Source organism: Phoca vitulina, unplaced genomic scaffold (assembly GCF_004348235.1).
Source record: "Phoca vitulina isolate PV1807 unplaced genomic scaffold, GSC_HSeal_1.0 scaffold127, whole genome shotgun sequence".
Classification (NCBI taxonomy): Eukaryota; Metazoa; Chordata; class Mammalia; order Carnivora; family Phocidae; genus Phoca; species Phoca vitulina.
This window is the reverse complement of record NW_022589830.1, coordinates 396,500-422,371: the sequence shown is the minus strand read 5'-3', so window position 1 is coordinate 422,371 and position 25,872 is coordinate 396,500. Positions and strand designations below refer to the sequence as shown.

The following is a 25,872-nucleotide window of genomic DNA, read 5'->3' as shown; positions in this document are numbered from 1 at the left end:
AAAGATTCTGGCTTCATGTATTGAGGCAATGTTTACATCCTGAATTCCCTACACACTGACAACACTGAAACTCCCAGCTGACCTGTAGCCAACTGACCTCACAGTCTAGCACAGGTTAGTGACTTTTGCAATAGTCTGTCCTGTCCAAAGCGCCCAAACACTCCATCTGTCTTGCTCTGACACTGCAAACCCACCCCGACCCTGGCCCCTCTGCAACTCGGTTTTGGTGGTCGCGGGTGGGGGGATGCGGTCAGGGGTAAGTATGAACCAAGTGACCACCCCTAGGGAACACAGTCGTCAGTAAGTTCCAGATGTGGGCATGGCTCAGAATGCTGCTGGCATCAGGAGCCTAGCTTAGGAAAGTGGTATGTACAACAGGGTGGTGGACCAGCGACCACAGAGAAGCCCCCGCCGTGTCCCCAGTGAGCGCTGCAGTGCCTCGGAAGGCCAGCAGGGGAGGCACTGCGGGCTCAGGCCAGCCCGGCAGCGACGAGGCTCCAATGCGCAGGCTCGTGGGCGCCGCTGGGATTGGACGGCTCCGACCCCGCAGGGCCGGCGGGCTCCCGCGAGAACCCAACTGGCAAGGCGGGCTGGGGGCGGGCCGGGGGCGGTTGGGGCCAGGGGGGCGGGGCGGGGCGGGGCCGGGTGGGGCGGGGTGGGGCAGGGCCAGGTGAGGAAAGGTGGTGGGGGGCCAGGTGGGACGGGGGACGATGGGGGAGGCCGCTGCGCAGCAGCGTGAGAGGGCGGACTTGGGCCCACCCTGTGGTCCCAGAGGGAGATGCCATTGATACCCAGGGGCCGAAAGAGTGGGCTGTGGCCCTAGACACCAGGAGGCCTGCCTGCGCCGGTTTTCGGGCAGGCCCTGGGCAGAGTGAGGCCCGAGTCCACTGCAGCCTGGCGGGGCGGTGAGGACCCTCAGCCTGGGCAGTGTGATGCCCAGCTGTACTGTGATATGTGTTGTGGTTCCTGTGTGTGACAGGTTTGGGGCAGGAAACACTTTGGCTCTGTGGTAAAGAAAGGCCTTGAACTCTCGTTGAGGAGCATGGAGCTGATATGATTGGTAAGAAGCCATAATCTAAGGTACTAAGGTACTAAGACATGGTCTTCGCTGGCCCGGGCTGGGGAGGTTTAGAGGCCAAGAACTCCATTCCCACTCAAGGACCAGCGAGGGTTGAGGGGCCTAGCAAGAAACAGCATTAATTCATCAGTTAATTCAACAGCATGTTTTGAACACCTCCTGTGTGCCAAGCACTGTTCTGGAAGTTGAGAATATACATGAACAAGATAGGCAGGGTTCCTGCCACGAAGGAGTTATATTACAGGTGGGAGATAGCCAGTCAAGGCTGAGTCCTGTTTTTTTTGCCTTGCCTACTTTTGCCTCTCTTTAATGAGATGAGGAAAACTGTAGGTGGGGGGTAGTTTTCATTTTTGGAAGGGGTAGAACCAAGAATTAGGTTTTGAATATGTTAGGTTTGAGATGCCCACTAGGTTTTTCTCCAACGTGCAACATACAAACAACATAGTTGGAAAGAATTTTCCAGTGAACTCTGTATACCCACCACCTGGGTCCTACCATTAACATCTAGCCACCCTTGGTTTTTTTCACATGGTGATTTATCTCTCCGTCCCTCTCCATCTGTCACCCTGCAGATTTATTTATTTTTATTATGGTAAAATATACATAACATAAATCTAGTAGATTTTTAAGGTGAGTTGTTAGATTGGCCATTGGAAATTTGAGTCTGAAGTCCTGGGTGATGTCAGGGCTTTGGAATCACTACTATATAGATGGTATTTAAACGAAGGGATTGGTTGAACACTTAGGTTGAAAGTGTACACAAAGAAGAGGAGGGGAAGTCAAAAAAAGGAGGAGGTGGTGGTTAACTGTGGCGAATGCTACTGTGTAAGATAATTGCAGAGTTAGGATTTTAATCATTTTAATAAGAAAGACTTCAGTGGAGTAGAGGGGCCTTAAGGTCAAGTGGATTTTTTTTTTGCAAGATAGAAGAAACTAGAATATGTTTATATGCCAGTGGGATTGAACGCATAGGGGGAATTGCAGATGAGAGACGGGAACATTGCAGGGGGAAGTCCTTGAATATCTGAGAGGGGAGGAGACCCCAGGGCACATGGGTAGTTGGCTTTGAATTGACAGGAACACATATTCCGTTATGACAATCGGTGCGGATGCAGATGGGGTAGTGGCACCATGTGTCTGTGATGCGGTCATTGGCCGAAAGGGCACAGGGGAGAGGAGAAGAGGTGTTAGAACTTGGAGGAGACGCATGTGCCATCGTCCTTCTGGAGACTGGAAAAGTGAACTTACTAGGGAAATGGGATTGGACTGTCAAGCAGTGTTGAATACCTGTTTGAGATGTGTAGTCATGAATTTAAAGTGAGATCAACCAGCGGGGGTTGTGTGGTTTTCTCTGGGAATGTTAGACCCTGGAAGTGGGTTTTGAGGATTAAATGAGGCAATATATGGAAACCATTTAATAAGTGGCAAGCACATGATGAATGTTACCTATTTTTGTCTGAGTTCTCATTTTGTTTTTCTTTTGTTTATGCAAATGTAACTAAGGGGAGCTGACCTTTACCACCTGACAGGGTCTTGTTCTCCAGTGAACCCTGAATGCACTGTTTCCGGCTCCTTGGAAGTCTGGCTTCTGGTGTGGTTATATTTATACAGCTTGATAATTGGGGATGTTGGCTAAAAAGGCCAAACTGTGGCAAATGGGGCTCTCATTGTCAGACTGAATCAGTCTTGAACTGGATGGGCTAGGGCTTTGGTCACAGTGGCAGTTGTAAAGTTCTTGTGAAAATCTTCTATTTTGCATTTCATATTGGATCTGATGTACTGGGGATTTACAGAATCTACAGTTCTAAGATCACCAGAAGAGATTTTCAGATTAATAGGTTGTCATTTCTCCCTGACCACTTGTGCTGTATTGTGATACAAATAATAATATGGGCTGACACCCACAGCTCTTTTAAAAAATGCTAAGTACTGTTCTAAGTATATCACATGCATTGTTTTGTTTAATCCTCACCCCAACTCAAGTGAGGCAGGTACTGTCATTATCTTTCTTTTTCAGGTGCACAAATAGTGCAGAGAGGTTAAATAACTGACCCATAGTACACACAGTCTGATCTCCAGTTTCTGCTGCAGCCTAACTTTAAAAAAATTGTTTTAAGACTGCTTGGCCATCACTCATCTACACTGTAGTGTAGTAGTTAAGGTAACAGACTGAACCAAATTGCCTGGGTTCAAAAACCGCCACTTACTAGCTCTGTGTCTTTGTTCAAATCATTTAACTTCTGTGTACATTTGTGTTGTTGTTGTTGTTGTTTTTCTATGAAACGGGAATAATAATAGTACTTGCTTGGTAGGGTTATTGTGAGGATCACATGAATTAATGTATTTAATAAGCTTAAAATAATGCCTGGTTGTTTAAATGCTATTATCATCTCCCTGGTAGTGCAGCCAGGGTGATATGTGTACTGATTGATTGACTCCCCTAAAATCATTCTCTAAGGCCCCTGCTATGCTACTGTGTTTAGTGGAGTTTGAAAATTGCAGGGTACTCTATTAATGTTCCTAATTCAGGGATTGCCTTTCCTTAGATTTTATTATCTCTCTGTGGGAAGCAAATATAACAATTTGCCTCTAGGTGCAGAAAACGACTTAGGTTTCATTCAGACTCATTTGACCAGTGAGGTTAATTTCATTAGTCCTGGTGTTGTATACCACTTAAAGGGAAATAAGGCCTGAGCATCCCATTTTGTCATTCCCAAATCGGCAGCCTAATGGGATTTAGTTAGAAAGACCAGCGGCCTGCATAGCTGTTGGCTGGGCACAGCGTATGGTAAATGATGTGGGTCAGTAGTCTGCATATTAAAATGTTCTGAAAAAATTTAGACTTTCTGTGATGTGTTGTATCAGTTACTGATTAAAAGCAACTGGACAGGCTTGGCATGGAAGGCCAGTGAAAGTTCTAAATGATCTTTGCTGGTATATAGTAGGGAGAGTAAATGCATGATATAAGTAATGCTTCTCTGTGGGTTTCTGTCAGAATCACCAGGGGGAAGTTTTATGATGCTTTCGAAATGACAGGCTCCATGTGCATGGATTCTGAATCGTTAAGTTATGGCAGGGTTCTGGAATCAATATTTTTTGAGAGCTCCACGAATGACTCAGATGTGCAGTTAGCATTGGATGTCATTTGTGCAAATCAGGTGTTTTTCAGCGCTGTGTTTTAGAATCACAGATCAATTAGCTTTTTAAAGAATACTGATAACTCTGGACCTACCCCAGGGATTCTGATTTAATTGACTTGCACAAGGTCTGGACATCGGTGTTGGTTATTTTTAAAAAAGCTTAGGTTGATTCTAACCTGCATCCAGGTTTGAGAATCACTGGTATAAATAATCAGCTAGATTTCCCTTCAAAGTTTAGTTACTCATAGACTTAAAATAGACATAGTTCAGGCAGCATCTTATCATCAGGACGGTGAAAAAAGTTAGCATTTCTGAACTTCTCCAATGCAAATGTTCAGTTCAGTAATCAGGTAACAAAAGAAGGTATGAATTGACGATTGAATTAACATTTATCATACTACGCAATGAAAATTTCTTTTTTTATTTTTATTTTTTTTATTTTTTTAAGATTTTATTTATTTATTTGACAGAGAGAGACACAGCGAGAGAGGGAACACAAGCAGGGGGAGTGGGAGAGGGAGAAGCAGGCTTCCCGCAGAGCAGGGAGCCCGATGCGGGGCTCGATCCCAGGACCCTGGGACCATGACCTGAGCTGAAGGCAGATGCTTAACGACTGAGCCACCCAGGCGCCCCCGCAATGAAAATTTCATCACGTTTGCCCTGGAGAGGCAAATTAACATTTACTAAGAGCTTTGTGTATAATCACAATCTTCAGGAAGTGTGTATTATTACTACTTTGTAGAAGAGATTTTTGGGGCTGAGGGAGGTTAAGTAACTTGCCCCAGATTTCCACCCCAGTGTGTGCAGCTCCACAGCCTAGGTTCCATTTCCTCAGTAGTTTTCTATCTGGCCTTCACACTGGGATCACCTGGAGAACTTCAATGATCAAAACTTGAATCCCATTCTTAGATTCTGATTTCATTGGTTTGCCGTGGCCTGGAATCAGTATTTTGCAGAGCGCTCCAGGTAATTTGAATGTGCACAGTCCTGGTGGTCTAAATTTATTTTCTTTTACACCAGCAGGTAGCCATCTGTGGACTGCTATGACTAGGTTCCTCGCCTTCTCAAATTTACTTCCTTCGTATCATTTCTTTCTCGTCCTTTAATACGTATGTGTTGAATGCCCACTTTGTGCCATTCATCTTGGTGCTGAGATGACACATGGTGACACAAGTCACCATGGTACTTATATTGAGGGAGATAGTAAACATGTGAGCAGATGCGTAAGGACTTACATACATAAGTAAACTTTAAGGTAATGAAAAGTACTTTTAAGAAAATGAAGCAAGGTAATGAGTAAAGTGATCCTGACAGCCATGCCTGAGAGTTCCAGTTGCTCCACATTTTTGCTAGAACTATTTTGTATTGTTTGTGTGCATGTGTGTTTCACTTCAGCCATTCTAATGGGTCTGTAGTGGTATCTTGTTATTGTTTTCTTTTGCATTTTCTGTTGACAAATGGTATTGAGCATTTTTTCATATGTTTATTTACCATCCATAGTTTTTCTTTGGTGAAATGTCTGTTCAGATATTTTGCTCATTTAGAAAAACATGGGTTGTTTGTCTTCTTGTTGAGTTATAAGGGTTTTTATATGTTTGGAATACAAGTCCTTTTTCAGATAGGTGTTTCTTCTAGCCTGTGGCTTATCTTCATATTTTCTTAACATTATCTTTTAAAGAGCAGGGTTTTTAAATTTTTATGACTCTTATCAATTTTTTCTTTTGTGGTTTGTGCTCTTAGTGTCCTAATATATGTATTTTCTCACAGTTCTGGAAGCTAGAAGTCTGAAATCAAGTTGTGAGTGGAGCTATGCTCTCACTGAAGTTTGTCCAGCCATACCCTTAGTCTTATTTCCAGAGCATGATATATTAGATAGGTTGAGAATATTCCAAATCATCAAGTGCTGGTTCTGTTTTGCTTAACAGTTCCTTCCTCAGTTTATTTCTTTCCTCTTGCATTTTGCTATAGGCAGCAAGGAGAAACCATGGTCACATCTTCCACACTTTGCTTAGAAATCTCCTCAGCTAAATAGCCAAGTTCATTCAGTTGACCCCTGAACAACATAGGTTTGAACTGCATGGGTCCACGCATATGTGAATTTTTTTCAATAAATAACAGTATAGTACTGTAAATATATTTTCTCTTCCTTATGGTTTTTAAATAATATTTTCTTTTCTATAGCTTACTTTATTGTAAGAATACAGTATATGATTAAAAAAAGAATACAGTATATGATACATATACAAATGATGTATTAATTGACTCTGTGTTTTTGGCAAGGCTTCTAGTCAACAGTAGGCTTTTAGTAAAGTTTTTGGGGAGTCAAAAGTTATAAATGGATTTTTACTACATAAGGGTCAGTGCCCCTAACCTCCACTTTGTTCAAGGGTCTACTGTAATTTTAAGTTTTACTTTCCATCCAACAGTAGAACATAATTCAGCTAGTTTTTGCCGTTTTGTGACAATGATTGCTTTTCTTCCAGTATCCAATAATATATTCATTATTTCCTTTTAAGGTCTTGCCAGAAGAATTTTTAAAGTTTATATTGCTAGCAACATTCTGTTCTTGACAGTATACATCTTCTCTAAGATGGTGTATGTATTCTTTAAGATTGTAGGTGCTTTTTTCACCATTCCTTTCTTTTCTCTCTGACCCCTCACAGTACCATCTTTAACATCCATATTTCTACTAACAATCTTTTCAAGGCATTCTAGACTTTTTCTATCATGTGCCTCAAAACTCTTCAATCTTCTACCCATTACCTAATTCCGAAGCCACATCTGCATTTTTTTTTTTTTTTTTTTTTTTTTTTTTTTTTGGTATCTGCTACAGCAACACTGTACTTTCTGGTACCAGCATATGTAGTAATTTCTTAGGGCTGCCATAACACAGTGCCACAGAGTGGATGGCTCAAAACAAAACAAAATAAAAACAAAAACAAAAAACCCCCCAGAAATGTATTCTTTCATAGTTCTGGAGGCAAAATTCTGAAATTTTGTCACAAGGCCATGTTCTCTCTGAAGTCTCTATAGAAGGATCTTTTTCCTTGCTTCTTCCTAACTTTTGGTGGTTGCCAGCAGTCCTTGCTATTCTTGGCTTCTAGACACATCACTCCAGTTTTTGCCTCTGTTGTCACATGGATTTCTTCCTCTGTGTCTGTGTCCAAATTTCTCTTTTCTTAAAAGGACATCAGTCATTGCATTAGAACCTCATCTTAACTTGATTATGTCTGCAAATAGCCTCTTTCCAAATAAATTTACATTCACAGGTACTAGGGGTTAGGACTTCAAAATATCTTTTTAGGAGATACAATTTGCCCACAACGATCACGTAGGAGAAAATACAGGTGACCTTGGTGCTGGCAATGAGTTTTTAGATACTACACCAAAAGGAATCATCTGTGGATCACCATGAAAGAAAAGATTGATAATTTAGTCTTTATTAAAGTTAAAAACTTCTGTGAAAGATACTGATAAGAAAATAAAAACAAGCCTCACACTTGAGATGATGTTTGCAAAATACGTATCTGATAGAGGACTTGTAACATAGTTTGAAATCATCGGGAGTGTGGCCTTTTCAGACTGGCTTCTTTTTCTTAGCAACATTCACTAAGGTTCCTCCATATCTATTTATAGCTTGATAGCTCATTTCTTTTTATCACCAAATAATATTACATTGTGTGGATGTCCCACAGTTTGTTTATGCACTCAACCATTGAAGTATATTTTGGTTGTTTCCAGCTTCCCCCCTCCCCGTCCCCAGTTTTTGATGATTATGAATAAAGCAACTATCAACATTTGAACATAGGGTTTTTTGTGGATATAAATTTAAAATCAGTTGTGTGAATACCTAAGAATACAATTGCTAGGTCATATGGCAGTACTATGTTTAGCTTTGTAAAATGTGCAAGTTGTCTTCCAGAGTGGCTGTACCATTTTGCATTCCCAGCAATGAATCTCCATCCTTAACAGTATTTGGTTTGGTCAGTTTTTTGGATTTTAGCCTTTCTAATAGGTATGTAGTAACATGTTGTAACTTGCAGCTCTCTAATGACGTATGATGTTGAGCATCTTTTCATATGCTTATTTGCCAGCTCCATATATTCTTTGGTGAGGTGTAAGTTTACATCTTCTGCCCATTAAAAAAAATCTTTTTTAATTGTTGAGCTTTTTAAGGGTTCTTTTTTTTTAAAGCCACCCAGTTTGTGATACTTTGTTATTGTAGCCCTTGGGCACCAATACAGTTACCTTTTAGAAATTTTATAGTTTTGTGCCATTTTGAGTTAATTTTTGTAAGGGTAAACTATATATATATATATATATATATGTATATATATATTTTTTTGCTTATGGATGTCCAGTTGTTTCAATGCCATTTGTCAAAAAGAACTTTCTCCACTGAATTGCATTTGCTCTTTTTTCAAGGATTGGTTGACTGAATTTGTGTGGGTCTGTGTTTGGGCTCTCTATGGATCTATTTGTCTGTTTTTTCACCAGTACAATGCTGTATTGATTACTGTAGCTTTATAATAGTTAAGTCTTGAAATCCCGTAGTGTCAGTGCTCCAACTTTGTTTTTCAGCATTGTGTTGCTTATTCTAAATCTTTTGCCTTTTCACATATACTTTAGAATGAGTTTATTGGTAACTACAAAATAACTTGCTGGAATTTGGATTGAGATTGCATTGACTCCATAAAACACATTTGGAAGAATTGAGATCTTAACAGTTTTGAGTCTTTCTATCCATGAACATGGAATATTTCTTCATTTATTTAGATCTTTCCTTTCTTTCATCAGTTTTGTTGTGTTCCCCCTATACATCCAGTACATAGTTTGTTAGATTTATACCTATGTATTTCATTTTGGGTGAAGCTAATGTATGATGTGTTTTTTTATTTCTAATTCCATTTGTTCATTGCTGGTATATAGGAAAGGAATTGACATTTGTATATTAACTTTGTACCCTTCAACCTTGCTATAATTGCTTATTAGTTCCAGGAGTTCTTTTTTGTTGTTTATTCTTTGGGATTTTCTTCTTAGACAATCATGTCATCAGAGATTAAAGATAGTTTTATTTTTTCCTTTCCAATCTGTGTTTTTATTTCCCTTTCTTGTCTTAGGCATTAGGTAGGACTTCTATAATTTGATCTTGAATAGGAGTGGTGGGAGAGGACATCCTTGCCTTGTTCCCCATCTTAGAAGAAAGCATCCAGTTTATCATCATTAAGTTACCTGTAGATTTTTTTGTAGATGTTCTTTATCAAGTTGAGGAATTTCCCCTCCTCTAATCTTAGTTTCCTGAGAGTTTTTATCGTGAATGAATTTGGATTTTGTTAAATGTTTTTTCTGTGTATATTGATATGTTAATATAATTTTTCTTCTTTAGCCTGTCTTGTTGCATTACATCAATTGGTTTTCAAGTGTTGAACCAACCTTGCATACCTGGAATAAATTTTGCTGGTCATGGTGTATAATTATATGTATATATTATTGGATTCAATTGTTAATATTTTTGTTGAGGATTTTTGTATCTGTGTTCATGAGTGATTTTGGTCTATAGTTCTTTTTCTTTTCTTTTAAATGTCTTTATCTGGCTTTGATGTTAGGGCAATGTTGGCTTCATAGAATGAGTTAGGAAGTGTTCTGTATGATTCTGTTTTGTGGAAGAGATTGGAGGGAATTGGTATAGTTTTTAATGATTTAATTTCTTTAATAAACATAGGCCAATTCACATGATCTACTTTTTCTTTTGTGAATATTGGTAGTTTATGTTTTATAAGGACCTGGTCTCTTTAAGTTATCAAATTTGAGGGCATGATAAAATTCCTCTATTATCCTTTTAATGTCCATAGAATCAGTAGTGATGGGCCCTTTTTATTTCTGATATTAGTAATTGCTATCCTCTCACTTTTTTTCTTGGCTAGCCAGGTTATAAGTTTATTGATTTTATTTATCTTTGCAAAGAACCAGTTTTTGGTTTTATTGATTTTTCTCTGTTGATTTGCTGTTACCAATTTCATTTATTTCTGCTTTAATTTTTATTATTTCTTTTCTTTGCTTATTTTAGGTTTACTTTCTTTAATTTCCTGAGGTAGAAGCTTTGTTGTTGATTTTATCTTTCTTTTTCTAATATATGTATTTAGTACTTTAAATTTCTTTCTAAGCACTGCATTTGCTATATCTCACAAATTCTGATAAGTTGTATTTCCATTTTCATTTATTTCAAAATATTTTTAAATTTCTCTTGAGACTTCTTTGACCTCTGTGTTATATAATCACATGTTTAATCCCCAGCTATCCTTCTATTATTCTAGTTTAATTTCACTGTGGTCTGATAGCATATTTTGTATTCTTTCAAATTTATTTTAGTGTGTTTTATGGCTTGAGATGTGACCTATCTTTGTGAATATTCCATGTAAGCTTGAGAAGAGTGTTTGTTCTGCTGTTGTTGAAGGAAGTATTTAATAAATAAATGTCAATTAGATATAGTTGGTTGCTGGTGTTGATCAGTTCAACTGTGTCCTTACTGATTTTCTGCTTACTGAATCTGTCAACTACTGATGGAAGGGTGATGAAGTCTATAACTAAAATAGTGGATTTGTTCATTTTTCTTTGTAGCTTTATTACTTTTTGCCTCACATATTTTGACACTTTTGTTAGATACATACATGTTAAGAATTGTTATGTCCTCTTGGAGAATGGACAACTTATCATTATGTAGTGCCACTCCTTGTCCCTGATAATTTTCCTTGTTCTGGAGTCTGCTTTGCCTGAGATTAATATAGATACTCTAGCTTTCTTTTGATTAGTGTTAGCATGCTATATCTATTTCTTTCCCTTTCTACAAAATTTATCTTTGTCTTCATATTTAAAGTGGGATTCTTTTTTGGGGGGGGAGGGAGAAGAAGGAGAGGGAGAGAGAGAATCTTCAGCAGGCTCCATGCCCAGCACAGAGCCCGATGGGGGCTTGATCTCACGACCCTGAGATCATCATCATCTGAGCCGAAATCAAGAGTTGGATGCTTAACTGACTGAGCCACCCGGGTGCCCCTAAGGTGGGATTCTTGTAGACAACTTGTATTTTGGTCTTTTAAAAAATCTACTGACATGTGACTGTATTTATTAGACTATTCACATTTAAAGTGATAATAATGTAGTGGATTTAATGTCTACCATATTTGTAACTGTTTTCTATTTGTTGTATTTGTTCTTTGTTTTTTGATCTTCCCCCATTTTCCTGCTTTTTCTGATTTTAATTCATCATTTTGTGGTCAGTCATTTATGGTAAATCATTTTCTCTCCTCTTAATTAGAAAATTATTTTTTTTAGTGGTTACCCTCGTGTTTGCAGTATACATTTATAATAAATATAAGTCCACATTCAAATAACATGCTGTTTCATGGGAACTCCAATTATCTTATTACACAGTAGTCCCGTTTTTTCCCCTCTTATCCTTTACATTGTTGTCATTTATTTCTTTTATCCACATGCTATAATCATTCAGTACATTGTTACTATTATTACTTGGAAAGTTATTAGATCAATTAAGAATAAGAAAAATGAACAATTCTTTTTTTTTTTTAAGGTTCTATTTATTTGACAGAGAGAGAGACAGCAAGAGAGGGAACAGGGAACACAAGCAGGGGGAGTGGGAGAAGGAGAAGCAGGCTTCCCGCTGAGCAGGGAACCCATGGAACCCAATTTGGGGCTCGATCCCAGGACCCTGGGATCATGACCTGAGCTGAAAGCAGACATTTAATGATTGAGTCACCTACGCGCTCCAGAAAAATAAACAATTCTATTTCACCTTCATTTATTCTTTCTGTGATGTCCTTCATTAATGTATGTCTTAGTTTCTGACTTTTTCCTTTTCTTTTAAGAACTTCTTTAAAATTTCCTGCAAAGAGGATCTGCTAGTGGCAAAGTCCCCCAGTTTTTGTCTGTTTGAGAAAGTCTATTTCTCCTTCACATTGGAAGGATAATTTCACTGGATACAGAATTCTACATTTGGGTTTTTTTCTTTCAACATTTAAAGTACTCCACTCTATAGTCTTGTTTGTGTGGTTTCTGAGGAGAAATCTGATGTAATTCTTATCCTTGTTCCTCTATAGGTACCCCCTTCTCGCTTCTTTCAAGATTTTTTTTACCCCCTTCTCGCTTCTTTCAAGATTTTTTTCTTTGTCTTTGGTTTTCTGCAGTTTGAATATGATATGCTTTGGGTGTTTATCCTCCTTGGTGTTTTCTGAGCCTCTTGGATCTGTGGTCTGGTGTCTGTTATTAATTTTGAGAAATTCTTGATTAATTTTACTTCAAGTATTTCTGTCCCTTTCTTCCCTCCTTCCCTCTCTTCCTCCCGCCCTCCCTTCCTCCCTTCTTTCCTTTATTCTCCTTGTGGCATTCCCATCATACATATGTTACACTTTTTTGAATTGTCCAGTAGTTATTATATATTTTGTTCTGTTCCCTGCCCCCCCTTTCTTTTTAGTTTGGGAAGTTTCTATTGACATATCTTCAAGCTCGCTGATTCTTTCTGCAGCCATGTCCAGTCTACTGATGAGTTCATCAAAAGCATTCTTCATTTATGTTATAATGTTTTCAGCTTTGAGCATTTCCTTTTTATTCTTTTTAGAGTTTCCATCTCTTTGTGTACATTACTCATCTGTTTTTGCACATTATTTACTTTTTCTTTTGTCAGAGCTCTTAGTTATTTTAAATCCCTACTTGATAATTTCAATGTGTGTGTCATACCTGAAAGTGGTTCTGATATTTGCTTTGTCTCCTCAGATAGTGGGGTTTTTCTTTTACTTGTTTAGAATGTTTTGTAATTTTTGTTGAAAGCCAGACATAGTATTTGAGTAATAGGAACTGAGGTAGGTACTTAGGCTTTTAGAGTGAGGTTTTTTTGTCATTCTGGCTAGGAGCTGGGCTCTGTCTAATGTTTCCTATAGCTGTAGGTGCCAGGGATTGCAGTTTCTTCTAATTTCCTTTTTTTTTTTTTAAATCTTTCCCTACCTCGTTGTCTTTGGGTCTTCCTAAGAATTCCCCCTTAAGTAAAGTTCGTGACTTGCAACTTGCAACTTTTTCAGTTATAATCCACTGCTAACATACTAAAGCCTCATTGATATGGTAGGGTTTTGAGAAGGAAAAGCATGGTAAAATTTTATGATTAGATCTCATTTTTTGGTGGGCCTGAGTCCTGGGGATGTGACTTTCTGAAGTGTTTTTAGTCTCTTTTTTATTCCTCTTTACATAAGACAGATGACTAGAGGAGGCTAGAGTTGCCAATTGCTCTTCCTCCAGGTCAGATAAGGCTCAAGTACTTTTCCTTGGAGTGCAGGCCTGTATCCAGGAGAATGCTTTAGGGACAATGCAAAATGGTTACTCTGCTCTCCCCTCCCTCATCTAAAACACAGGGGTATTTTTAAAAATAATTTTCCTCATGAGAACTTGGTAGAGTACCTAGAGTTAAAATCCATACAAGTATTGGGGCCCTTGTAAGTATGGACCCTCGGTTTTTGGGTTTTTTTCCCCCCACTTCACTCCTTTTTATTTTGGAACAGTATTTCATTTCATGGTGTCATTATACATTCATCCAGTGAGGGGCATCTGGACTGTTTTAAGGTTGAAATTATTATGAAAAGCTCTGCTATGAACATTGATGAACAAGTCTTTGTGCCCATCTAAGTTTTCATTTCACTTAATAAATTTCTCTTAGTAAATATCTAAGAGTGAATGTGCTGCTTCTATGGTAAGTACATGTTAAATGTAAAAAGAAACTGCCACACTTGATTTAAAAGCATTTGTATCATTTTACATTCTCCAACTATATATGAGAATACATAATTTGTCCAAATCATTGCCAACACTTGTAATTTTTCCAAATCATTGTCAACACTTCCAATTTTTAGCCTTTTTAATTTTGGGCTTTCTAGTGGGGGGAGTAGTGGTATCTATTGCAGTTTTATTTTGCATTTTCCTGTTATTTAATCATGTTGCGATCTTTTCACATGCTTACTGGCAATTTCTTTACCTCTTTTGGGTGTCTGTCTTTTGCCCATTTTTTAAGAATTGATGTAATTGGCCTAGAACATATTAATTTCAGGTGAACAGCATAATGATTCATTATTTGTATATATTGAGAAATCCCCACAGTAAGACTAAATGACATCCATCACCACAGAGTTGTAATTTTTTCTTGTGGTAAGAACTTACCAGACCTACTCTCTGAGCAACTTTCAAATATACGGCATAGTATTATTAACTCTGGTCACCTGCTGTACATTACATCTCTAGAGCTTATTTATTTTATAATTGCAAGTCTGTACCTTTTGACTACCTTCACCTCAGGGGTTTTTCACTTTCAAAGTAGTCCATACTCAGCCTCCAGCACTTTGTAAAACTTACTATTTAATTCTTCCTACTCCTAATTGGCGCTGGAACCTCTGTTGTAGGTAAGCTGATCTCAGCTGTGTTTCTCTGTATTTACCTATCTCTCCAGATTTGGGGTGGTTATTTGCTCTGCTACCTCAGTTGTCTGGTGGATCTAAGAAAAGTCATTGGTTTTTACTTTCTTCAGCCTTTTTCTTGTGAGGTTGGGAGTGATGACTTCCTAGCTCTTTGCATGTCGAATCTAAACCAGAAGTCATAATTATCTGTTAAAGAGATTAAAAAATCCTTTATATTTTTACCATTTCTGGTATTTTTTACCAGAATGTGTAGCTTCAAATTTCCATGTGTATCACACATTTTCTTCTAGAAGAACTTCATTTAACATTTCTTTTAGTGCTAGTATGCTGACACTGAATTCTGTCAGTTTTCTTTTCTTTTTTCTTTATTTTTCTATATTTTTTCTTTGTATTTCTGTATTTTCTTTATTTTTTCTATATTTTCTTTCTTTTTTCTTTCTTTTGACCTCATAATTGAAAGATATTTGTGTGGAAGTGAAATTCTGGAATGACAGATATCTTTCAGCACTTTAAAGATGTCATTCTATTGTCTTCTGGCTTGAATCATTTCTGCTAAGGAATCTCTTCTAATTTTTCTTTTTTTTTTCTAGATACCTCCAAGATTTTCTTAATATCTTTTTTTTTCCAGCACTTGGACTATAATGTGTGCAATCCATATACTCTCCCCCCTCACTTGGGGTTCTGAACATTTCTTTGATTTGTGATTTCTTATCACATATTAATTATGGAAATTTCTCAGTTATTCTCTCTTTTGGTGACTCCAATTATACAGAAATTAGGCCATTTGATAATGTCCCATAACTTTTGAATGATCTTCTGATTTTCACTCATCTGCTTGTTTCATTTTGGATAATTTCTATTTACCTATTTTCAAGCTTACAATTTTTTTCTTCAGCTGTGTTCAGTCTTCTAATAGCTCCATCTAAGAAATCCTTTATCTTTGATAGTTTTTTTATTTCTAGTATTTCCATTTGATTTTGTAAAGTAGTTTCTGTCACTCTACTGAAATTTTCCATCTGCTCATATATGTTATCTTCCTTTTCCACTTGATCCTTTAATGTTGTGCAGTGACCTATTCCTCATTTTAGTCTGAGACCTTATCAAAATCACCTTTACCATCCATATTTCTACCAAAATTCTGTTCATGGTGACTTAGGTGTTGTCTAAGAAAATGGAAGCTTTGTCTGTAGCTCTCTTTTCTTCCTGAGCTCTTACCAGAATTGCCTTTAAGTGTCCTTTCATGGCAATCTAGGCTTTTTCTAGCATGAACCTCAAACTCTTTCAGCCTTTACCCATTACCCAGTTCCAAAGCTGCTTCTGCATTAAGTATTTGTTACAGCAGCACCCCCACTTCTCAGTACCAGTTTTCCTCTTAGTGACTTCAGGCTGCTATAACAAAATACCATAAACTAAGAAGCTTAAACAGCAGACATTTATTTCTCACAGTTTTGGATGCTAAAAGTCCAAGATCAGGGTGCCAGCCTGGTCATGTTTTGGTGAGGACTCTCTTCCAGGTTGCAGACTGCCATCTTCTTGTTGTATCCTCACGTAGTGGAAAGAGAGCTGTCTAGCTCTCTGGTTTTCTTATAAGGGTACTAATCCCATTCATGAGGGCTCCACTCTCACGATCTAATTATCTCCCAAAGGCCCCACCTCCAAATACCATCACATTGGGTTTAGGGTTTCAACATACGAATTTTGGAGGGACACAAACATTCAGTCCTTTACAGGTGGAAACCAGGTGCAAGCTTTTCAGAGTCCTCTCCCAGTGAGGTCACATAGAATGTACTTAATTCCTCCAGCAACAAGTTATGGCAACTTATATGAAATGTTGTCTACCAAGGAAGCTCACCTGAGGCTAGGAATTGAGGGTCTTTCTTGGGGGTCAGTATGGAGGCACACAGTGCTTGTGTGACTGATGGTGGTCACTAAAATTCCAGATGCCCATAAAGAGATCAGGTGTTCAGCATACACCACATCATTTATACAGTGTAGGCACGGTGAGCCTCTTTTCTCATTAAGGGAAAGTTTTGCCAGGCAAATTCCCAGATGATAGCCAAGGCCCACCCTTGCAAGTAGGTTTTTCTACGTGTAGCAGTCTCAGGCCTGCTATGTCAACTCTTGCCTACACACATATATAATGTGTATATGTTTGTGACTGTGCCCTATAAATAAATAGTTTCTTGGATTATACAAGCCAAGGTCTATTGATTAAGGGTACAGGAACTATATATTTTGAAATAGGCATGCTCTTGTAATTACTGGCATATTTCCTAAAGAGAGAGAGGCAGGTAAGAGGGAAGATAAAAAGGAAGAACAGATGGATGGACAGACAGATGGACCTGATGTTGAGGGAATATGCCAAAGCAATTTATGTCATGAATGAAACAAACAGTAGAAGATTGTTTATTTTGGTACCTAAATAGCAGAAGCATCTAGGTAATGAAATCATTTTAAAATGATGTTTTTAGTAAGTAGTTATTTTTACTAGTGCCATTCTAACAATTGAAAAAATATTTGCTCAGAGTGTGGCTCATGGTAAGTATGTCAGTCCCTGGGTTGCAAGTGGCTGATCACTGTTGACACAGAATTCCAGTGCTTTTTAAAATACAAACAAGATGGTAAGGACCCAAGAGGGGTGACAGTTCTTTCTCATTTCTGATCGGTGGATAGCAACTATTTTTTTTTTAATGTTTAAACTTCCGTTAGTAACTTGATTTTTTAAATTGTTCTTACACAATCACCTCAGTGTGTTTTATTTTACTTTTATTGAAATAGACTACTTATCTTTTTATGGCCTTTAAAAATTAGCTTTACTGAGGTATAATTATGTTGGAAAATCTTCATCTTGTGAATAAAGACAGTTTCAGTTTTTCCTTCCCCACCTGAATACTTTATTTCTTTTTCTTGCCTGATTGTGTTGGCCAGAACTACCAGTGGCTCCTGAGGTAGCGCTTCAGCGCTTCATCCCTCCCTGCTCCGTATCTTCCAAGCCTCACACACACATATTGCAGAGAGTGACTAAGAAGCTACTGATCAAAAGTGACATTTCCTAAAGGTAACTTTACTTTCTACATGAATATTGGTTATCTTCATAATTGGAAAAATTTATTCCTTAAAAAAAAAAATACACACACACAACTAAACTAAAACCAGTTCTTAAATGGAGTAAAACATGCTAAATACTAATAGTCCAAGAAGCATGCCCTGAGAATTTGATCACAGGAAATATAGATTCCACAGGAAGGAACTCTTATTCCTGACGTGACTTCAGGTAGGGCAGTAGGATACTCAGTACTGGGTATTTGGGTTTCTTTCATTCTCTTCTCTCTAGGCCAACATAGGTCTCAGAGAGAGTGGATCATGATAGAACTTTCAAAAGAATTAGAAGTGCTCAGCCCTAGAGGTTAGAATTACCAGAACAAGGTGATGAGCATGTCATTTCACATTCTATTTTGGCATCTTGCATCCAACATAAAGTCCAATATGCAGGAATGGTCTTTGCTGGCATCTGCTTTAGTTCTGAGAGCATTTGAGGCAGACTGAAAATAGCGCCTTAACTGGGCCTTTGATAATATGTACAGTATTCCTTGGCTCTTCTATGTCACTCTAACTCCTGAAGAAAAATGTCCTGCTTTAGTTTCTTGGGCAAACCAAACACTTGTGTTTCCTTCCTCTTATGAGCACATGGGACCACTTTGTGCCATATTGGAACTTTGTCTATCCTCAGTGCTGTATCCCAAACAAGTACTAATTTTTTTTTTTATATTTTCCCCTTCTCGGGGTTAATTCTCTGATTTTCTGTACTACAGCAACCTTCTTTAGGAATTGGAGGGAAACTTTTAATTTAGGGATCTGACCTCTGTGACTTCCCAGAGTTCTTGACATGATGGTGCATACACATTTTTCATGGAATTAACTAATTAGTTAATCCATCAAACACTTCTTGAGTGTCTAGAATGTGCTAGTCACTGAACATACAAAAATGAAAAAGTTAAAGTTCCTGCTTTCAAGGTGTTTATGGTTCAACTTGGAAAGATGAGTCCAGAAATCATTGTGAGAAAGGAAATTATAGGGGAAGCACTGCTGGGGGCTTACTTAGTCAAGCATTGGAGGAAGTGGTAATACGGTTAAAGTTTTCACTATATTTCCTTAAAAATTTCTTTTGCATTATAATAAATGAAGATTCTGTTTTTATTATATAATTTACTTTTGTAGACTTTATAGACCACCTAGGCTTTAATACATACTTGTTGAATTGTATAATCTTAAACTATTGCTGATTTACTATAGTAGCTGCAACTCAAAAACTGAATTAAATGTTAATCAGCTTAATTAAGATATTCTTTTGTCTATCTGTCCTAAGATATACTAGATAAAATGTAAGATAAGAGAAATTCATCCATTTTGATTGTTCTGTTTCTATAGGCCTATCTCAAACTCACTGCACTAATAAATGCCAGAAATGGGCATGTGTTTCTGATCAAAGTTGTTTGCTCTGGGAGCACTACTGACTTCTATGAAAGATGTGAAACTGGGGACTGTTGGTTTGGATTAATATGAATTTCAGTCTACTCATCGGTGTGCTAGAGAGATCTTTCATGTATGTGGGGGCGTATTTATATAAAGAGGACAAGTTGGAGTATAGGACCATTCATATGTTTATTTGGTGGAATGCAGCATGTAACATATTTAAAACCTGGTATTTAAGTAGGTGTCTCTCCAGTTATCAAGGAGTATCTTGGAATTACCTAACAAAATTTCTAAAGAAAATTCATTTTATTTGTCTTTAATTAAGATTGTATCATTTTAAATATTTTTAGTTCATGTATTTGGGAGGCAGAAAGTTGGGCATTATTCTTAGTGGTTCTTAGTTACCAGTGAGGTCTTTAACTTCTCAGTTCTGCTTCCAGGGAAGGCTCACCACTGAAGTCCATGACCACATCACCAGTCATGAGGCAGCCACTGTCCTTTTAAAAAGAAAAGATTTTTTCCCCTTTGACAAAGTAGTATTTAAAAAAATAAAAAATGTGATGCATTAAAATTTGAGATGAAGCCATGTTAGAGATTTTTTCAATTTATGATTAATAAAGGTAGCAAGAAGATGGCAAAGGTGGTTCAGAGAACATTTGAGGATCCAGATTTTTATAGGCATTTGGAATGAATGTTAGAATAAGAATGCTAGGTTAGATTTAGAAAGTCTGGTTTAACATCTGACAGGGCAATATATGATAATCTTTGATGTTATATTTCTTATCAGAAATTATTTGTATCCCTACCGGTCAAAGATCTGTAGGTTAACATGTAACTTTACTAAGTCTAGGATTTAAACAATGAGTTGAAGGTATAATTCACTACATAACTGAATAATCCTTGAGAGGGCCTGTTAAATATCATCCTCATATAACATTAAAAGGAAATGCCACCTACCTTTTTGCCTTCCATCCATGTTTTAAATAATCTTTCTTAACATCCTATAGCTCAGGGGTGCCTGGGTGGCTCAGTCGGTTAAGCAGCTGCCTTCGGCTCAGGTCATGATCCCAGTGTCCTGGGATGGAGCCCCACGTCGGGCTCCTTGCTCAGCGGGGAGCCTGCTTCTCCCCTGCCTGCCGTTCCCCCTGCTTGCCGTTCCCCCTGCTTGTGCTTGCTCTCTGCTCTCTGTCCCTTTCTCTCTCTAGCTCTCTCTGTGTCAAATAAATAAATAAGATCTTTAAAACAAATCCTATAGCTCAAAGTTTTAAAATATGTATGTTTCAAAATATTAACTTTTAGATTCAGGTTATAGTAACCCATTATCATTTGCAGGTAGCTAATGGAGAGGTTGCCAGACAAAAAATATTCTAGGTTTTAACCAGTGGGAACAACATAACACAATTTTATAGGCCTGTTATGGCAAAGGTTAGAAGAGAAAAAACAGTGCTTATTCTGAGGATTTTTGATAGATTGAACATGAAATACTTGAAGACAGGCTCTTTAGTTAGTTCTTGTCCATTCAGTGTTGAATCCCCAACACCTAATTTAGCGTAAGTGTGGCATTAAAGGAGTTAGGTCCCTGAGATGCAGTGACTGACTAAATGTCACTAATAATTTGTTAAAGCTGTGAAAACTCGAATTGTGTAATAGAAATGCCTTTGCATTGTATATTCGACCAGGTGAACAACAATTGTGTGCTGGCCCCAGGATACCAATCAGACCTTCTGCCTGACTCTCAGGGCACAAGGCTTAGTACCTCCAGAAGCCTTTTATCCACCTCATCCAGGCATGGGGACATGTCTTCATACAGGAAGGCCACAAAAGAGTCTGGTAAATTCTCGTGCCTCACATACTTTGGGGGGTGTGAGGAGCAGGAGGAACCAGAACAGCGCTTCTCAGACTATAAATATAAGTGGGAACCCCTGTGCATTTGTTAACCTGCAGATTCTGATTCACTGGGTCTGTATGGAAACACAAGATTGTGCACATCTAACAAGCTGTCACACTTGTTAGTTGAGTGGCGAGGATTAGATTCTTGTGTTTCCAAATAACATTTTTTTCCAATTATGTAAATAATAATATGTTACATATATAACATGTAATATATAATTATATATAGTAATAAATATATTTATTGCAGAGAATCTGGACAAAAACACAAAGAAAGTGGCTTTCGATACATAATGCGAACAGTGTTCTAATGAGACGCCACTGTTTCCCGGTGACCCATACTGTCGTTGTCTTGTCTCCAACATTGGTAGCATTTTTCAACATTTCTTTTATACTTTTCGTCATTCTTTCCAAGTTCAGCCCAGCTTCTGCACCCTCTTCTGTCCTGCCCTCCTTGTCCTCAGTGTTGTTCCCTCCCTCAGAGGGCAAAGCCAGAGCTCTACAGAGGGTCGTCCTTGCTGGGCTGCTTCTCTAGTCTTGCAGCTCTGACTCCAGAAGTCCTTCTGGTCCTGTCTACATCCTGAAAGACCCAGAAGCAGCTTGCTTTCTCATTGTGATACTACTTATCCAAGCACATATGTGGTTTCCAGTTTTTTTTTTTTCCTTCCATTATAGACATTACTATTGACAGCATGTTATTATTTATGGATTTTATTCTTGGGCTAAATTCTTTCTTTAGGATAAATTCTCAGGATTGGGATCCTTGAGCTAATGGGTCTGAATTTTGTATTGCTTTTTACTCTCTATTGCCACATTATTTTCCAGAAAAGGTTAATCCTATTACCAGCAGTATATTAGTTATACTATAACCTCCCTTTGTTATCACAGCAAGAAGGTAATTTAGTTGTTATGAAATATATCTTGAGCCTCTTTTTGTCTTCCATTTCTATGATTACTGTTCAGGACTATTTATTTCATTTTGTGTAACTTGATTTTTTAAAAGTCTGCTTGCTGCTTTTCCCTTTTTGAGATAACTATGCACTAACAGTTTCATCAATTATCTTCTGACCTTCTACTTAAGAATCTGATCAAATTGTAAATTTTTACTGGAGTCTTTTTAAATATAATTTTGAATCCGTTTCTTTCCTATTTTATGCCCAAACACATCATTCCTTTATTTTAGGTTTTGTGAAAAGGACAAAAACAGTACACAAAAAGATAGTTGAGGCACCCATTTACTTAAGACCTTTGCAATACTCTGCAAGTGACCAAACTGGGTGGGTTTCCTTAAAAGAAATTATAATGAAAGTAGCAATTGTCATATTTTGTTGGCAGAACTTTTTAGATTCTAAATATATATGGTAATTTATAGCTTTGTTCTTTATTGCCACCTAGTGAATGGCCTCTCTTCCCAAGGAAAGAGTGTGCTTTGCAAAATTGCTTTGCAAAACATATAGATGGATTTCAAGTCCACAATAAGAGAGACAGAGCAAGAACCAAGTTACTTTAAGTGAATTAAAATCTTTAGCCACAGACCCAGTCCCAAAGTCACTTATTAGAAGCATTTATAGTTTTCATGGAATTCCAGATGGAATTTTTTTTCTTTTCTGGGCTTCCTTAAGCCTTTATTTATATCCTTATTAGAGTGCTTGTTTTATTGTCTCACATTATAGTTATTTTTATACTTCCCTATTGAAGGACAAACTTCTAGAGGATAAAGGTTGAGTCTTTTTCCTCTTTGCTTAAACACACTCCGTGCTTTGTATATTGTACATGTTTAATAATGTTTGTTGAGTTAAACATTTCAGAGCTGCTTTTAATGGTGGAAGAAAGCAGAGAATAGAAGAGGTACTACTGATCTGTAGTTTCTTTTTTTTTTTTTAGTATTTTTTTTATTTATTTGACAGAGAAAGACACAGTGAGAGAGGGAACACAAGCAGAGGGAGTGGGAGAGGGAGAAGCAGGCTTCCCGCGGAGCAGGGAGCCCGATGCGGGGCTCGATCCCAGGACCCTGGGATCATGACCTGAGCCGAAGGCAGACGCTTAACGACTGAGCCACCCAGGCGCCCCTGATCTGTAGTTTCTACAATATATTGTCCTTTAAGAAATGACAGATTAGCAGTTTTGATTTATGGCAAATTTTATTCCAAACAGATCGTTTGTGAGCCCTTAGGAGAGGATGAAATGCTCTTTAAGAACAGAGTTTCACTAAGAACAAGACAAGTTAAACCAGCTTCTTTTATTTTGGGCTAAATTCTTTCTTTAGGATAAATTCTCAGGATTGGGATCCTTGAGCTAATGGGTCTGAATAGAGTAGTCTAGAGCAGCCCTGGATCAAGAGGAAGCTTTCCTCATCCTGACAGGGTAAATGTTCTTCTTCCTGGCCACCCTAAGATTCGGATGACCCAAACCACCAAACCCCAGGGAATTCTTTGCTTGGAGCTCTTGATGGCCTTAAAGCCTCCCCTGGAATCCAGTGAGATAGGTGCTTGAACTTAGCAATGCTTGCTGATGTCAGAAGTCATCCTTTTTGATTCTGAAAGTGGTAGAATACTCAGGAGATTCATTTACTAGGTTAACTAGTTAACTAGTCACTTAGATGTCCTCTTGGGAAAGTGTGTAAAGATCCTCAGCCTTCTTCATGTTTTAGGCTCCTTAAAACTTAGCCACAGTGACCTGAAATTTCTGGTCATCTTGTTGCATCAGGTCCAATAGAATTTGAATTATACAGAACCATGTAGGACCTGTGCTAGCTAGCCCAGGGTTTATGCTGCTCTCTCTTAGTTCCTGAGTATCCTGGAAGAGAACACAATTCTTATTATAGTAAATGTCCATGCCAAAACACACCACTGGGTTCTTTATGCCAGTTCACTTTTAGTTCTTGTAGTCAACCCTACTTTTTCTTAAGAGATATTTCTTTCTCACCTTCCCACCCATGTGAGAAAGGGTGACATTTGTATCTTGTTTTTAAGGCCTTTGAGTTCATGCCCACCTATCAGGAAGCCAGATGGGCTATTTAGAGGAGTCACTGGAAAGTACTTTTGGTTCTGTGCCTTGTGTGGGTAGAGTGACAGGCTGCATAACACCCAGATGCTGAATTTATGTACAGCGGGCTATGAAATCAGTCCACACATCCTTTATAGTAATTATGTCCTTCCGTCCTGGTTCTCCTCTATCTAGAACCATCCTGACTCTGGCCATTGGTCGAGGAATCTCCATCCACAAGAAGGATTTATAGGATATAAATACACCAGGGGCTGCTACTAGGCCTCAGCTGATACAGCATTACTGACCATTGGGAAAATCCTACAGGCAATCTAGACTTGCTCAACTCCCATGAAATCTCTATTATGTGAACCTTTTAGGAAACCACATTCTGGATTCTTCCTGAATCACTGAAGTAATAAAGGTGACCACCTCTCTACTACTATAATTTAATTCATTCATGTTCTCCCTGTCTTTTATTGTTCCTGACCATTCCCACGTGCCCATGGATATTGTCATGCACCAGAACTTTCAGAACATGCTCTACAAACAGCCTCCTCCAAGGCCTGCTCCAGGGCCCGAACCAAGGAGAAAGGCTGGACACCAAAGGAGTTCATAGGAACTTGAGGCTTAGACTTTCTTAGGAATGGGATCTCAGACTAGGCAAAAAAGGGACAGCTTACCTTATCCCAAGGCTAGGGAATCTAGGAATGAGTAGGGTGGGACAAGGGGGTGTTTTGTCCATCCTCGTACTTTTAAACATTCACGTCTGCCCCTAAGCCACACATGAGCACACATAAAATTGGATCTCTGTTGTCTTCATTTTCATGGGCCTCATTAATTTATGGCCTTATATGCCTTGTATGACTTACTCCTGCTCTTCTAGCTTTCCACTTCATATTTCAGTCCTTGAACTGATGCCTAGTACTCCTTCTCCAGTTTTGACCTGTTGCTTTCCTTCTTTGATTCTGATTTGGACTCTTCTTCTGGCCAAGGGATTTTCATGGTTTTGAGACAATACCATTTGAGTCAACTAATCCAGAATCCATGATGGAAGGGCACTCCCCCACCATCCTAACAGAAAAGCTTTCCATGTTGCCCAACACCTTGCATTTGTCCAAACCTGGGAAAGTACTCTTATTGCTAGAGAAACATGTAATAAGATGGACCACACAATGACAGTTGATAGCAAAATTCACTGTTCTGTAGACATTTATCTAGTGCATGTTCTGGCCTGGGCACTGTATTCTGGGTTGGAAGTAGGGAAGTAGAGAAAGCATGGTCTCTCCAAGGAGATTACAATATACTGTGGTAATTTGTATGCAGGTAAATTGTAATACAAATGGTAATTCTGTAACAGTCATATCAGAAAGGTGCGATAGTAATCTCAGCAGATTTGGAAAAGGAACTAAAGGTAAAACATAGTAAGAATAAAATTAATGTTTTTTGTTTATTATGTTATAAAAGTTTATGTCTGAGTATGACCAGGGTAAGCTGTGCTTCAAATATACTTGGGAGACAAGAACCTGAGTGATCCTTGCACAGAAACTTGGTAGACCGAGCACCGGCTTTAGTGTATGATCCCTCTGGAAATCCTACCGAAGGGGTAGTGAAGGAGGAAAAGATGTAAACCCGCAAAAACATCTTGACAGGAGAGGAGACATTAGCAGATGAAAAAGGCTAACCATTCTGGAAAATGGAAAGGAGGCGGGCAATGCCTTTAGCAGAGCAGAGCAGAAACCCAACTGCCAGAAAGGGTTGGAGTATGGGGTAGGAGAGCTGCCAATTAGAAACTATCAGATTTCTGCATTGGAACTATGACATGTTCAGTAATTGAAGG

The 25,872-nt window shown here is 38.3% G+C and overlaps 1 protein-coding gene across 1 annotated transcript in view; it reads left to right on the top strand.

Annotated features, from left to right (window-relative positions):
• Positions 1-1,008: 1,008 nt before the first annotated feature.
• PTPN20 (protein tyrosine phosphatase non-receptor type 20) overlaps positions 1,009-25,872 on the top strand; it is a 112,774-nt gene continuing 87,910 nt past the window's right edge. The window contains exon 1 of the mRNA XM_032399057.1: positions 1,009-1,060. Coding sequence (XP_032254948.1) covers positions 1,054-1,060 — 7 coding nt within the window. The 5' untranslated portion in view covers positions 1,009-1,053. The remainder of the gene's footprint in view (positions 1,061-25,872) is intronic.